The 12,874-nt window shown below is 57.5% G+C and overlaps 1 protein-coding gene across 1 annotated transcript in view; it reads right to left on the bottom strand.

Annotated features, from left to right (window-relative positions):
* SLC7A10 (solute carrier family 7 (neutral amino acid transporter light chain, asc system), member 10) overlaps positions 1–12,874 on the bottom strand; it is a 24,112-nt gene that overhangs the window by 786 nt on the left and 10,452 nt on the right. Inside the window, exons 2-10 of the mRNA XM_015562921.1 lie at positions 6,367–6,571; positions 3,039–3,190; positions 2,709–2,834; positions 2,486–2,639; positions 1,597–1,720; positions 1,411–1,514; positions 970–1,066; positions 601–750; positions 7–45 (exon numbers count right to left, since the gene is read on the bottom strand). Of these exons, the coding sequence (XP_015418407.1) occupies positions 7–45; positions 601–750; positions 970–1,066; positions 1,411–1,514; positions 1,597–1,720; positions 2,486–2,639; positions 2,709–2,834; positions 3,039–3,190; positions 6,367–6,571 (1,151 nt within the window). The remainder of the gene's footprint in view (positions 1–6; positions 46–600; positions 751–969; positions 1,067–1,410; positions 1,515–1,596; positions 1,721–2,485; positions 2,640–2,708; positions 2,835–3,038; positions 3,191–6,366; positions 6,572–12,874) is intronic.

Here is a 12,874-nt window from a genome sequence, read left to right as displayed (position 1 = left end):
GAATGCCCAGAAGACCAAGTACGCAGCAGGGACAAGGAGGTTCACCTGTGGTGAGCGAGCGGAGCACCAATGGTGGGGGCCCCCCTCCCCTTGCCCCACCACCTTGGGGGCTCTGGTGCTTTCCACCCTTTCCTGAGAGCTGACCCCTGAGGGGCTGGTCCCCTTCTGGCAGCAACCCAAAATGCTGGAAGCCCATTCATGGATGGCCAGTTGGCCAGATTGTTAAGGATTTGTCAGGGTCAGCAGGTCCAAGCTCTACAGTGACCGTATGTGGACTTGAGGCTTGCACTTGGTTGCAGGTCAAATCTTTTTTGGCCTCTCACATTTCAGGCACTGAACCCTTCTCCAGCTCAAGGATTTATTTGCAAACGGGGGGACTTTTCTTTTAGCTCAGTTTAGGGTCTTTTGTTTTGCTGTGGGCTCATGAACTCTTGTGCAACCATGAGCGAGTGTTCACGTCACCCACCTCATGGGGTTGTTCTGAGGACTGAATAGGCCAGGGCACACAAAACCCCGAGCAGGGCCTAGCACGGGGCAAAAGCTGGAATCCCCATTGCCGTCATCACCCACCACTGATGCCCAAGTGGGTGAAGCTCTCACCTTGATGGGCCTGTGGAGCGCCGGCCGTCTCCAGCGCAGAACGAGCAGGCCCAGGATGGTGACGCCGTAGCAGAGGTAGTTGATGAAGGACACGTAGTTGATGAGCGTGTACGTGTCTCCCACAAGCAAGATAACCGCCGTGGCCCCGTACTGGGAGAGGACCGAGCTGAGGGCTGGCCTCCCACCTGCCTCCTGTCAGCCCTGCAGGCTGTCCTGGGGCTGCGGGCTCAGGTCAGGAGGTCAGTGAGCCCTGGCCCTCCCCACTCCCTCCGTGGGCTGCCCACCGGGGGCCAGAGCTCATCCCTGCTACTGCCCACATTGCTGGTGGCTTGGGTTTCCTGCCCTACCAGCCTGGGTCAACCAACTTACGCAGACAAGGAGGGCGGGTATAGGGGTGCAGCGTCTGACGTGGATCATGGCCAGTAGGCTGGGCAGGTGCCCTTCTCGGGCTCCAGAGAAGCACAGCCTGGGGGATAGAGATGGGAGGGGGCTGTGAGCCGGCCTTGGCCCTTCCCTCCGGCCAGATCCTGGATCTCCGCTCTAGACCTGATATCCTTCTTGTTGTGACCTCTGACCCCTTGCTCTAGGCCCCAGTAGTCCACTGGGCAGTTCTTCCCCGCCTCTTGCCTGCCTCCCTCTTGCTTTTTGTTCCTGAGTTGGGATCAGACATTTGTTCATGGGGAGTTCATTGTCCCAGCTTCAGGAGGGCCCCACCTGGCAGGATTTCTTGTCTTTTGGGCCCTAGCACTGCTTGCATGCCAGGGCACCTACCTTGCCTCACCGGGGCCACCCTTTCCCCAGTCCAGTCACCTGGAGGAGGTGAACAGGTAGCCATTGATCCCTCCGAAAGTGGAAAGTGCCACGGAGACGGGCATGACCCAAGAAAAATAGCCCAGCAGCTTCTCCCCGAAGGTCTGAGTGAGCACAGGAGAGAGGCAGTGCATGAGGCTGGGTGGGGGCAGGGCAGGGCTGGGGACCGAGTGGGGCCCCACTCACCACGGCCACTGCGTTAGAGGCCAGCAGCTCCTGGGGGGACATGGCGGTGAAGTAGGCGATGTTGGTGAAGGTGTACACAAAGGTGACCAGCGGGATGGAGATGAAGATGGCTCGAGGTAGGTTCCTGGGGCAGTGGTGAGGGTACATCAGTGCCTGCCCTCTGGGGGCTGGGGTGGGTTCTAGGGGTGAGGAGCGGGACCAGGGGATCCAGCAACAGGAACAGCTTTGTGTCCATCGCCTGCGTCTACTGGGGGCCTTGAGGGCAGGGAAGGGGGCAGCACTGCTCTCTGTCTCACACCCCCTCAACTCCCTAAACCCAGCTTGGGCACAGGCTGGTGGGAGGAAGGCAGATGGGGAGGGGCCACAGCATATCCTAGGACCTGTCCTAAGGGGTGAGTCTAATGTCTGCACATAAAGAGAAAATTGCATGCAACCAAAATCAGCCTTGAAAATCCCAGCAGGGCCCTGAGAGCTCAGTCCACGGGCCCCGGGTGCCCCTGGGACTCCCTATCAGCCCAGCCGCTGCTGGGACTGCTCACTATGGGGTCCCTGGCTGAGCATCAGATGGAGCCACTGGCTTCATCTGCAGGGACCATGTTGTGTGCACATGTATAATTTTTGGCCAAATGCAAATAGCTGGATCCATTTAGAGCGGAACAGTGATATTCAGGGTTTCTGAGGCCCAGCAAAGGGCTGTGACTTGCCCACAGCCATACAGGGCCAGGCTGGAACACAAGCGCCCCGGCTATCTAGAGCCATTCCTGTGGGGCAGTGGCATGGGCAGGCAGATAACCAGACCACGTCACAGGCGGCAGCAGGTCTGTCAGGGAGGCTGCCTCTCCCATCGCCGGGCCGCACCCCTTCCCAAGGCCCAGCCGGGTGCACTCACTTTCGAGGGTCAACTAGCTCCTCGGTGACATAATTGAGGAAGTTCCAGCCGCTGAAGGCAAAGGAGCCCTGCAGGAAGGCCAGGGCCAGGTGACCCACGGAGGGTGTCATCCAGAAGTCGAAGGCATTGCTGGGCCTCAGCTCCTCGAAGTGTCCTGGGGGTCCAGAGGTCAAGGGTCAGTTTCCTCTCTCCAGCCCTGGGCACAGGCCCACCCTGGCCCTACCTTGGAAGATCTGGACAAAGCCCATGCCAATGATGAGCGACAGGGCCAGCAGCTTCCCGCCGGTGAAGATGTCCTGGATGCGTGTGGCCCAGCGCACGCTGGAGCTGTTCACCCATGTCAGGAGCACTGGGGAGGAAAGGCAAGGGGGCGGGTGGACGCCTGAGGCCGAGACCCTCGTTGTGGGCCATTGCCAAGTCCAGCCTGAGCTGCAGGAGGGTGGCATACCCTGCAGCAGCCAGAGTGCCTCTCCCTCTCCAGGGGTCTGGCAGCTGGAGGAGTCCTCCCTCCTCCCCAGCAGAGACCCCACCCCGCCTCATGGTGGGCACTCACTCAGGCAGGCCATGGAGAGCACACGGGAGGCTGCGGCAGGGGGGATGCAGTTGGGGAACACGGGCTGCAATATGTAGTTGGAGAAGGTCATGGAGATGACAGCCAGGCTGGTGGGGTACATGATAAGGACTGCGCTCCAGAGCAGCAGGAAGCTGAAATGAGTGAGGACCCAAGTGGCACAGGCATCCCATCGCCTTCCCAGTAGAGCAGACGGAGGTGTGGAGCAGGGCTGCACCCTGGGTCCTGGAACCCAAGGGCAGGTGCCAGCGCAGGAGGCTGGCTTCAGTCCAAGGAGGCAGCTTTCAATAGAGACTGCATTTAGCACAGTTAAAAAGCTGCACGCTGCCCTTGGGCAGGTGTCAAGAACCGACTGGGGAACCAACCACCTTTCTTTTTATTTACTTTTTAATATATTTTTATTAATTTTAGAGAGGAAGAGAGAGAGAGAGAAACATCAATGATGAGAGAGAACCATTGACGGACTGCCTTCTGCATGCCCCCCACTGGAGATTGAGCCTGCAAACCAGGCATGTGTCCTGACTTGGAATGGAACCGTGATCTTCTGGTTCATAGATTGACACTTAACCACTGAGTCATGCTAGCTGGGGCCAACCATCTCTCTAATGGCCACACAGCCCCTGGCCGTAGGCTGCTTCCTGCTCTGCGGATGGGGTTGTGGGGATCAGCAGTGTCGGTTCCAGCAGCAGCTCTCAGCAGAGCCCCATGGCTGCAGATGACTTGAGCTGTGGTGCCCTGAGGGACCAGCCTTTGCAGAGCCCTCGCTGGGGTGGGGAGTAATTTATGTCCCCTCTTCTCCAATTTCGCTCTGTAGGGTGCCCATGTAGGAGTGGGGGCCCTGCTCAGGGCTGTGAGGCCTTGTTCTGGGAGCTCTGCCTGCGCCCATGGAGGACCTGTCAGTGGGGGAGGTCCTAGCCCCTGGTCCAGCTCTCAAGAGTGGGAATTGCCTCATCCAGGAACACCATTGACCTCTCCAGGCACCAAGTTTGGTGGCTTCCTTTTGGTGCTCACCCTTGCTCGGTAGCCCTGCTTCCTACCCCTTGCTTGGCACCCTGCCCCAACGCCTTGGCTTCTGGGCAACCTAGCTCCATGACCCATGCCCCCCTTGCTGGGTGCTCCCCTCTGCAAACCCTTGATGCTGGATGCCCCCAGGCTGAGTCAGGAGGTAGGGTCTTGGACCCTCTCCCGCCCCCCACCTTCCCTATATGCTTTCTAGCTGGGCAGCACAATTGTTCAGCTTTCCCAGGCCCCAGGCCCCTGCGAGGACCCTGACCCAGAGGAGAGCACCCAGCGATGTGCGTGCGCCACCAGGGCCACATCAATAGCTGCCCCATTAAAGTCCCCTGGTCCGAACTTTTTATACTTAGCCCAGATTTTTTCCTCTGAGCTCAACCCAACCCCTGCCAAGACCTGACTGTGCATTTCCCCAGATATGCCACAGACCCCACCAATGTAACAAGCTCCACCCCAAACCTCCCCCTCCCCCTCCCATTGCCATCTATGGAGGCTTGCCAGTGGGAAAGCAAGGGTCACTCCACGGCACCCACCTCTCCCTCAGGCCACGCTGGCTACCACGTCCTCCGGAACCAGGCTCCTAAATGCTTATGGAATCTCCTTGTACCTTTATTGAGGCCTCAGCTGGACAACTGCAATAGCTTTGATCCCCTGGCTGCCCCTCCCCTCCCCCCCTCCCCTCCAAGCCCTATTGCCTACCATGGATCTGACAAGCTGGCCAGGTCACCGCCCTCTGCACATGCTCCAACTGCTCCACAAAGAAAACGCCACTCTTCCTCCAAGCTTTGGTGTAAATGTAGTTTTCCCTGGGAGCCTTCCCTAGGTGGTTGGCACCCCATTCTCTTGGCTGCTGGGCCACTGCCTCTCCCACACACCCTCAAAGCTGGGATCCTTTAGGTTTTAAGCACCTCTGAGGGGTGGTTTCCCTGCTGCACCGTGAGGACAGGGACACATCCTTTTATTCACACTGTGGGTGCTCAGCGAACGTTCACTGGTGAACAAAGGAGTGTTGGGAGCTACTTAAAGAGGAGCTCTTGCAGGGCACTGACAGGAGCACCATGGCCCTCCCCACACACATGTGGCTCACTAAACTCAAGGCCATCTTTGCCCGGTGCTAGCATTACCTAGAGCAGTGATGGTGAACCTATGACACGCATGTCAGAGATGACACTCGAACTCATTTTTTTTTGGTTGATTTTTCTTTGTTAAATGGCATTTAAATAGCCTATCTAATAGACAAACATGGTAATTGACCATACCTTCACTACGCCTCCCATTGGCTAATCAGTGCGATATGTAAATTAACCGCCAACAAAGATGGTGGCTAATTTGCATACTGCAGGCAGGGTGGGACAGCGCCATCCCGCCTGCCCCGCTGCCATCCAGGCCTGCTATTTGCCACCTGGGGTGGTGGGGCGGGACAGCGCCATCCCGCCTGCCATGCCACCATCTGGGTCTGCTATCTGTGACCTGGGGCAGCGGGTGTCCTGTGTGCGACCCAACCCGGGCAGCCAGGCGGGGCATCAGCGATCTGCCGGCCTGCCCAGGCATCCCGTGTGCGACCTGACCCAGGGTGGCGGGGCAGGACAGCATGGCTCCTCTGTCACCCCAGCTTCCTCATCACAGCTCCGTTGGGGGCCTAAGCCTTTAGTTGGACATCCCCCGAGGGCTCCCTGGCTGCCAGAAGAATGTCTGACTGCAAGTTTAGGCCTGATCCCCTGGGGAGTGGGCCTATGTCTACAGGTGGACATTCCTCAAGGGGTCCTGGACTGCAAATGGGCGCAGGCTGGGCTGAGGGACACCCACCCCGAGTGCACAAATTTTTGTGCACTGGGCCTCTAGTATAAAATAAATATCAAAAATATAAATCTTTGTTTTGCTATGGTTGCAAATATCAAAAAATTTCTATATGTGACACGGCCCCCGAGTTAAGTTAGGGTTTTTCAAAATGCTGACACGTCGAGCTCAAAAGGTTCGCCATCACTGGCCTAGAGGTTTCAGATAGTAAGGGCCTCCCCATCCACAAGCCCTGGGTGGGGAGTGGGGCTTAGAGACAGCTTTATTTAAAAGGAAGCAGAGTTCAAGGGGCCAGCTGCAGTGTCCAGCTTGAGTGGGGTGGGCACTGCTCTCGCCCACCCTGGCCTTGGAAGGTGCCCCACCCCCTTCCTTCCGCCCATCCCCGTGAACTTCCTGTGATGTGAGAAGCAGAAGAGGAAACCCAGTCCCAGGCTCGGCTGGCCATCCATTCTGGAGAGGCTCCCCGCCCACCACCGAGCCGCTGGCGCCCCACACTTACCCAGCCAGGCCCCCGAAGATCTCCGTGACATAGGCATAGTCCCCGCCAGACTTAGGGATGGCGACTCCCAGCTCCGCATAGCAGAGGGAGCCCAGGGCGGTGACGCCCCCGCCCAGGACCCAGATGAAGAGGGCCAGGCCCACAGAGCCCGAGTGCTCCAGGACTCCCTTGGGGGAGATGAAGATGCCGGAGCCTATGATGTTCCCTGTGGGGGAGATGGAGAGCATCAGCCTTCCCTTTGGGGCTCTGGGTGCTCCAGTGGGGACGAGAACCCAGCTGCCCCTGGAGGAGGAGAGAGGAGGGCCTGGAGGCATGGATGTCACTGGGCCCTTCAAACCCTGCAACTCCACTCTGGGCTGATCATCTCCCCTCCCTAGTCCCTGGCATGGGAGTGGCACCTTGTCCACAGGCTCCCCTGCCAGAGATGAGTCCTGTTCCTCTGCCCGGCCCCCCGCCCCCACACTTATTCCCACAAAGTGGGGCAAGCAAGGAGGCTCGGCCACCTGAGTGATGGCAGAGTGGCGGCCACCCCTGCGCATTCCCACAGGGCCCAGGTCAGCCCTTTGCCCCCGGTTGAGGCCTCCAGTTTTTTCAAGCCTCCAGTCACCGTCCTACATCTAATCTGGCCTCTTAAAGCGAGTCCTCGACCATGACACTTTCCTGACACTTTCCTATTAGCTGAAGTCCCAACTCCTGGAGTGATTCAGGAAGTGGCTCCTCCTCTATGAAGCCCTCCTTGGCCATGCTGGTTTGGGCTCCTCTTTCCACTTCACAGCCCGTGGTTCGCCAGACGGTGCCCCGTTCTTTATTTCTTTACCTCCCATCTCCCCTTTCCCTGCCAGGTTGCTTCTCTGCTTGCTTCCTGGGTTCCTGGAGGCACCCAGCCAGGGCCCAGGCTACAGGCACAGACTCTGACGAGACCTGGCACTGTGGAAATGTTTCAGGTCTTGGGCAACGGCCAGTAGGGTCTGTTTTCAGGGCTGGGGGTTGGTCCGCAGCCATCATGCAAGGAATGGAGCGAGCACTAGAGTGGGGCTCTTGGCCCGGCCTGGGGTCTGGACACGGACTGCCTCTCTCCTTGGGCCAGCCCACTGGTTGCAAACAGGTCACTGCTCTCAAACCAGGACCCTAATGGGAAACGCTGGCTGGGGCCCAGGAGACCAGCCCTCTCGCGGCTCAGGTCGCCTCTCGAGTCTGTCTGTACAGCGGGACTATTATGAGGGTTCAGCGAGATACCCTAAGGGCGGCCTTCAGCTGTATCCACATGTACTTTCCACCTTCATGTGCATGATTCTGTGTACTGTCTGCAGCCTCACCTCTTTAACTCACCTCGATTCCTCAGCACAGAGTAGGTGCTCAACACACATCTGATGAGTAAACTAATGGATGAATAAATGCCCTAATGGCCCAATGGCATCCATGTCCTGAGGCAAATGACTGGTTTCCTCATCTCTGAAGTGGGGGCAGCAGTCTCTGCTCAGCCCGCCCGGAGAGGCACCATGAAGGGGAGCAGAGGGTGGCTGGCTTCCAAGGTTCAGTGCAAGTAAACCTGCCGAGGTCATGGGAGGTCTGCCCTGCCCCTGGGGCTGTGCATTGGGGAGGGGGACAGTGCTCCTTTGACTCAGTGTCTGGGATGGAACAGTGGGAAGTACTCAGTGGCCAACTCAGGGTCTGCAAGGCAGTTCCCAGGACAAGCGACTCTGAGCACCCACTTAGACCTGAGCTCCCTGCCAATTAGAGCAAAGAGGGGACCGTGTTCTGGGTGACCTGGGTCTCATCATCTGTGCAAACGAGTCAGGTCACGTCACTGGTGATTTGCACTAGGGCCTGCCCCAGAGGACGCCATCCCAGAGTCCACAGGCCACATGAATAAAAAAGCAACACTGGGATGCAGGCTCAGCCCCCATCTGCCAGGGCCCTGCGTGGAGTGCACCTCCACCAGCCCAGAGCCTGCCGCTCCACCTGCCATGCCCACAGGCAGGTCTGGAAGAGGACACAGCGGTGGCCGCCAATCTGCATGCATTCCTTGTCCACCGTGCTACCCTCCACCCCCACCCCCACCCCCAGCCGACACAGATTTCCAGTCTGACGGCCACGACGCACCACTTGGTTTTCCAGTCACATCCCAGGAGCCCTAAATACATCCAGATAAGGACGAAGGAATTCCCGCCCTCCAGCCGCTCAGCCTGCTTTCAGCGGGAGAGGAACCCCCTCGCCTACTGCGGGGGCCCAGGTCCTGGGTGGGCTGGTGGGTTTCTGAAATGCTTTGAGTTCGCTGTACCTGGCGGGAGAGTCCGTGTTCTCAGGACTTGGTGGAGTGGTAGTTGCCAGTGAGGTCGGAAGCCAGCGGGGGCCGGGTGGCCTTGTCAGGAGCTAGATGCATTTGGTCTGGGACATCCAGAGCCTGAGCCACGCACCCCGCGGGGACCCCATCACTCTACACAATTCAGCATGGCAGGGCCTCAAGGGCACAGCACTCAGGGAAGCCAGCCTGGTACCTTGTGCTGGAGGCTGGGATCTGAAAGGGACATATCACTAGCCTGTGCCCAGAGGCTGGGGACTCGAGTGCTGGGGCCTGGGGACCGGCTCGGGGTGAGGGATCACTATTGTTTTGGACGCATGGCTCAGGCTACAGCGAAGGACTACTCTCCATGTGGCTCAAAGGAGCAGGTGTGCCAGCTAATGTCTCAGGGGCTTGGGACCCTCTCTTGGGCCTGGACAGCTGCAGGTTTGTGCTAGAAGGTAGCAGGAAACCCTGTGGTTTCAAGGCTTCCGTGTTCCCATCCATCCCATGGGACAGCTGTTCTGTGATCCCTGCAGGTCCTGGCGGGGAGGGGTCAGAGCTCCCGGGCTGGTGGACACGGATGTGAGGACGCCCCCTCTTCCCTCTTCCCACCCCTCTTCCCTTCCCTGCTGGGTGGTTTTTATCACATTAAGATGTTTGGCCTGAAGGGGCTTACCCGGATCCTGGGAGGAATGAAGAAAGGGCCATTATTCTCCTGGCTGTTGCGGTGCACACTGACCTATTTCTGGGACCGGCAGACCATGAAGGTCATAGGGGTGGACTGTGGAGGTGGTGGTGGCGGAAAGAGCCAGCTGCTCTTGGTGTGTGTGTGGGGGGAATGCTCAGTCTGACTTGGGGAGGGGTCAGGGAGGTCCTGTCAGGTTGCTGGCACCACCCTTCAGCTCTAGAAACTCTTTCAGGAGTTGGCTGTGTAGCCTCAGGCCGGCCTTGCCCTTCTGGGCCTCAGTTTCCCCTTCTGCCAGGTAGTGCCACTGGGCTAAGGGGCCACAGAGGGCTGGTCCAACCCTGACTTTGGCAGAGGCACTGCTGGGCAGGGTGTGTGTATCTTGTACATCTGCATGGTGCCCAAGGAAACACTGTTCAGGGGACCCTGCTCCCCACTGTGAAGGTCTCTCCCCAGCTCACTGGCCTCCCAGAAGCAACCACCCCCCAGGAAGCCCTTTCTGACTGCCCACCTTGGCCCAATAACTTGGACCCTGCCCCATTGCCATGGTATCTGGATGACGGCCAGGAAGTGATTCTTTCATTTGCCACCCTGAGATGAAAGGCCTGAGCCCCCTCAGAAGGACAAGGAGCTCAGTCACCTCCTACCTGCCTTGCCTATCCCCGACTCTTAGCCAGCATGGCCACATTGCCCTGCTCGGCCTGATCGGGGCTGGCCATGGGCCAGGCCTTCTTCCTTTGTTCTGGGCAGAGTCCCAGCACCTCCCATTTGGGCTTGATCAATGAGGCCTCTGGCTTCCAAATTCTCTGGAAGATACAAAAGCTCCAAAGAGCTTCAGATTCCCACTGGTAGATCCTAAGGTCCCTAGGCCATGGGCAATGTCACTTACTAGTTGAGACTCCCAGATCTGGGTTCGAATCCCAGTTCCCTTGTGATGGGGGCTGTGGATAAGGTACTTCATCTCGCAGCCTTGTCTGTAAAAGGCGGAGATGAGGCAGTGATGTAGGCATGCCCCTGCCCAGCCTGGCACATTGGAGGCCCCAGGAAGTACCAGGGACCTTAGCTAGTTTTGTCATCCCCTTTAAAGACACCTCAGGCCACCCTATCTGGCCTTTGGAGACATGACCTCATGGGACCTCCATACCCTGGGGTCAGAAGTCATGGCCCTAATTTGGGGGCCCTGCTGTTGGCCTGTGCTTTTAAGCACATGAATGTCCTTATAGTATGTCAGACACCCCTCCAGGGGGACAAAAGTGCCTGCTGAGGTCTTGGCAGAACTCTAGGGAGGTGAGTGGGGACATTTCCAGGACATGCCTGGAATTGCCAATTGGCCGGCATGGATGTCCGGCCTAACCCATTTTCCTTTTGAGAGAAGGCTGAGCCGAAGTGTGGAGCTCTCTCTGCCCAGCCTGGCCCTGTCTAGCGGGCCTCATCCGTGCCTGTCTCCAGACTGAGTCTTGCCAGGTGCCTGGGTGAGCTCCATGCTGCTGCATCCAGCAGTCAAGCCCAGGCCTCATTGCACTTGCCTCATCATCAGCCTCATCGTTGCCCACAGGACAGCCTCCTGCCCTCCTCCCTCCTCTCTGGCTGCTCCTTCTCCAACTCCTCTGCTGGTCTGTTCTCATTTCTCCTAAATCCTAGACAGCAAGTGCCTGGGGCTTAGTGTTGGGGCCTCTTCCTTTTTCTTTCAACACTCACTCCCTTGGAGACCTCACCCAGGACCCCAGTGTTTGCTGGAAACTCCCACATTTATATCCCTAGCACACCTCCCTGCTAAACTAAACCAGTATAACCAATTGATTACTCAGCAAATAGATACCATTCCTCTCACACGTTCAAAGCGGGGTTCCTGACTGTCAGCCTCATTCCCCCAAACCTGCTCCTCTCACAGCCTTCCCCCGATCAATAAATGGCAGACATGCTCCCACCTGCTCAGACCCAACCTTGGTGCCACTCTTGCCTCCTCTCTTTTCCCCACATCCTGTGTCCTCACACATCCTTCATCATCACAAATCCTTTTGCTTTACCTACCAAACACACCAGAACTGAACCTCCTCTTAGCATCTCCCCTGCTGGCATCCTGCTCTGAGCCACTGTCATCTCTTATCCAGGTGACTCGCATGCCCTCCTGACCAGGCGTCCTGCTCTGTCCTTGCTGCTGGTAGATCCTAAGGCCCCTAGGCCATGTCATCTCCCAAATCCTGAGTCCACCACCTGCAGTTGTGTCATGCAACTTCCAGCCTCAGTTTCTGCTCCATGGGGAGCCCCATCGCATCCCCACCCCGCCCCTCCCGTCCCATCTCATGCCATCCCTTCTGTTCCATGCCATCACAAAAAGAAAAGAAGCCAGAAAACCTGGGTCCCACCCCACTCCTGACTCTATACTCCTGCTATCTACAATCCTCTCTCCTGTCTTAATTTTCACACCTTAGCACACTTATCATCACTTTGTCGGCTGAGCAGTCAGCTTATCTTGTTAGCCCTTTGACTTCCATGCTGGCATGTTAGCTCCCGCAAGACAAGGATATTGTCTGTGCTGCTCCCTGTTGTGTCTCCAGCACCCAACTGTTACATAGATGAATGAGTGTGTCCGGTGCTGGCAGGTCCCGCCCTTGTAGTTAGAGCTGCCTTGGCCCCCAGCGGCTTCTCAGAGCACACAAGGGCACCCTGGGCTGGCTGCAGACTCAGGCCCTCAGTCTTCTCTTCTATACACTGGGGCTGTGGTGAGGCACAGACAAGCTCCTGGGCGGTTTAATGCCTCCTGGGGTCTTGGTGAGGAGGGGCCGGGGTTCTGGAGAAGGCCATCCTCTCAGTAGCCCCACCACCTCCAGTCCTGAGGAGCCACAGAGAGGGGCCTGGGTGGGCAGGATTAGCTCCTAAGGAGATGGATTCATGAAGCAGATCCCCAAGTCCCTGAACCTACTTAAGTCTGATCTACAAATACCTACATGGGCTGGATGATGAGTCAAAGGGAGAGAGTGGACGACAGGACAGGCTGGTCAGCAGACCAGGGGTGACTCCCACTCTGCCGGACCTGGGCACATCCCTTCCTTGGGTGTGGATTGAGGGGGAACTGGCTGAAGTCCCTGAGTCAGGACAAGACACCCTGTACATGCAATCCTGGGTGGGGTGTGGAAGTTGGGGGAGATTTCTGTCCATCTGTTTGTTCATCCATTCATGGTGGAGTGGAGAGCACAGTAAACCCTGGTGGATGAGCTCCCAGTTGTCTTTACCTTTCCCCATAAGGAACATGAATCTGGCCCCAATTTTGCCCAGCACCAGAGCAGTATGTAGATGGGCAATGGATTGGGAAATGAACCCAAATCTGCTCCCAAATCCCGAGTCCACCACCTGCAGTCGTGTCATGCAACTTCCAGCCTCAGTTTCTACATTTGTAAAATGGGGTACAAATTTTCATCTTGTAAGGCAGGCATGAGACTCAAATGAGATAAAAGGACATGTTTTATATAGTGATAAGAGGTGGTTTTCTGAATAGATATTGGATAAGGCAATGTCTCGCACAGCCCCACACCAGATGG

Source organism: Myotis davidii, unplaced genomic scaffold (assembly GCF_000327345.1).
Source record: "Myotis davidii unplaced genomic scaffold, ASM32734v1 scaffold77, whole genome shotgun sequence".
NCBI classification, from domain to species: Eukaryota; Metazoa; Chordata; class Mammalia; order Chiroptera; family Vespertilionidae; genus Myotis; species Myotis davidii.
This window is presented reverse-complemented; position numbering and strand designations above follow the sequence as displayed.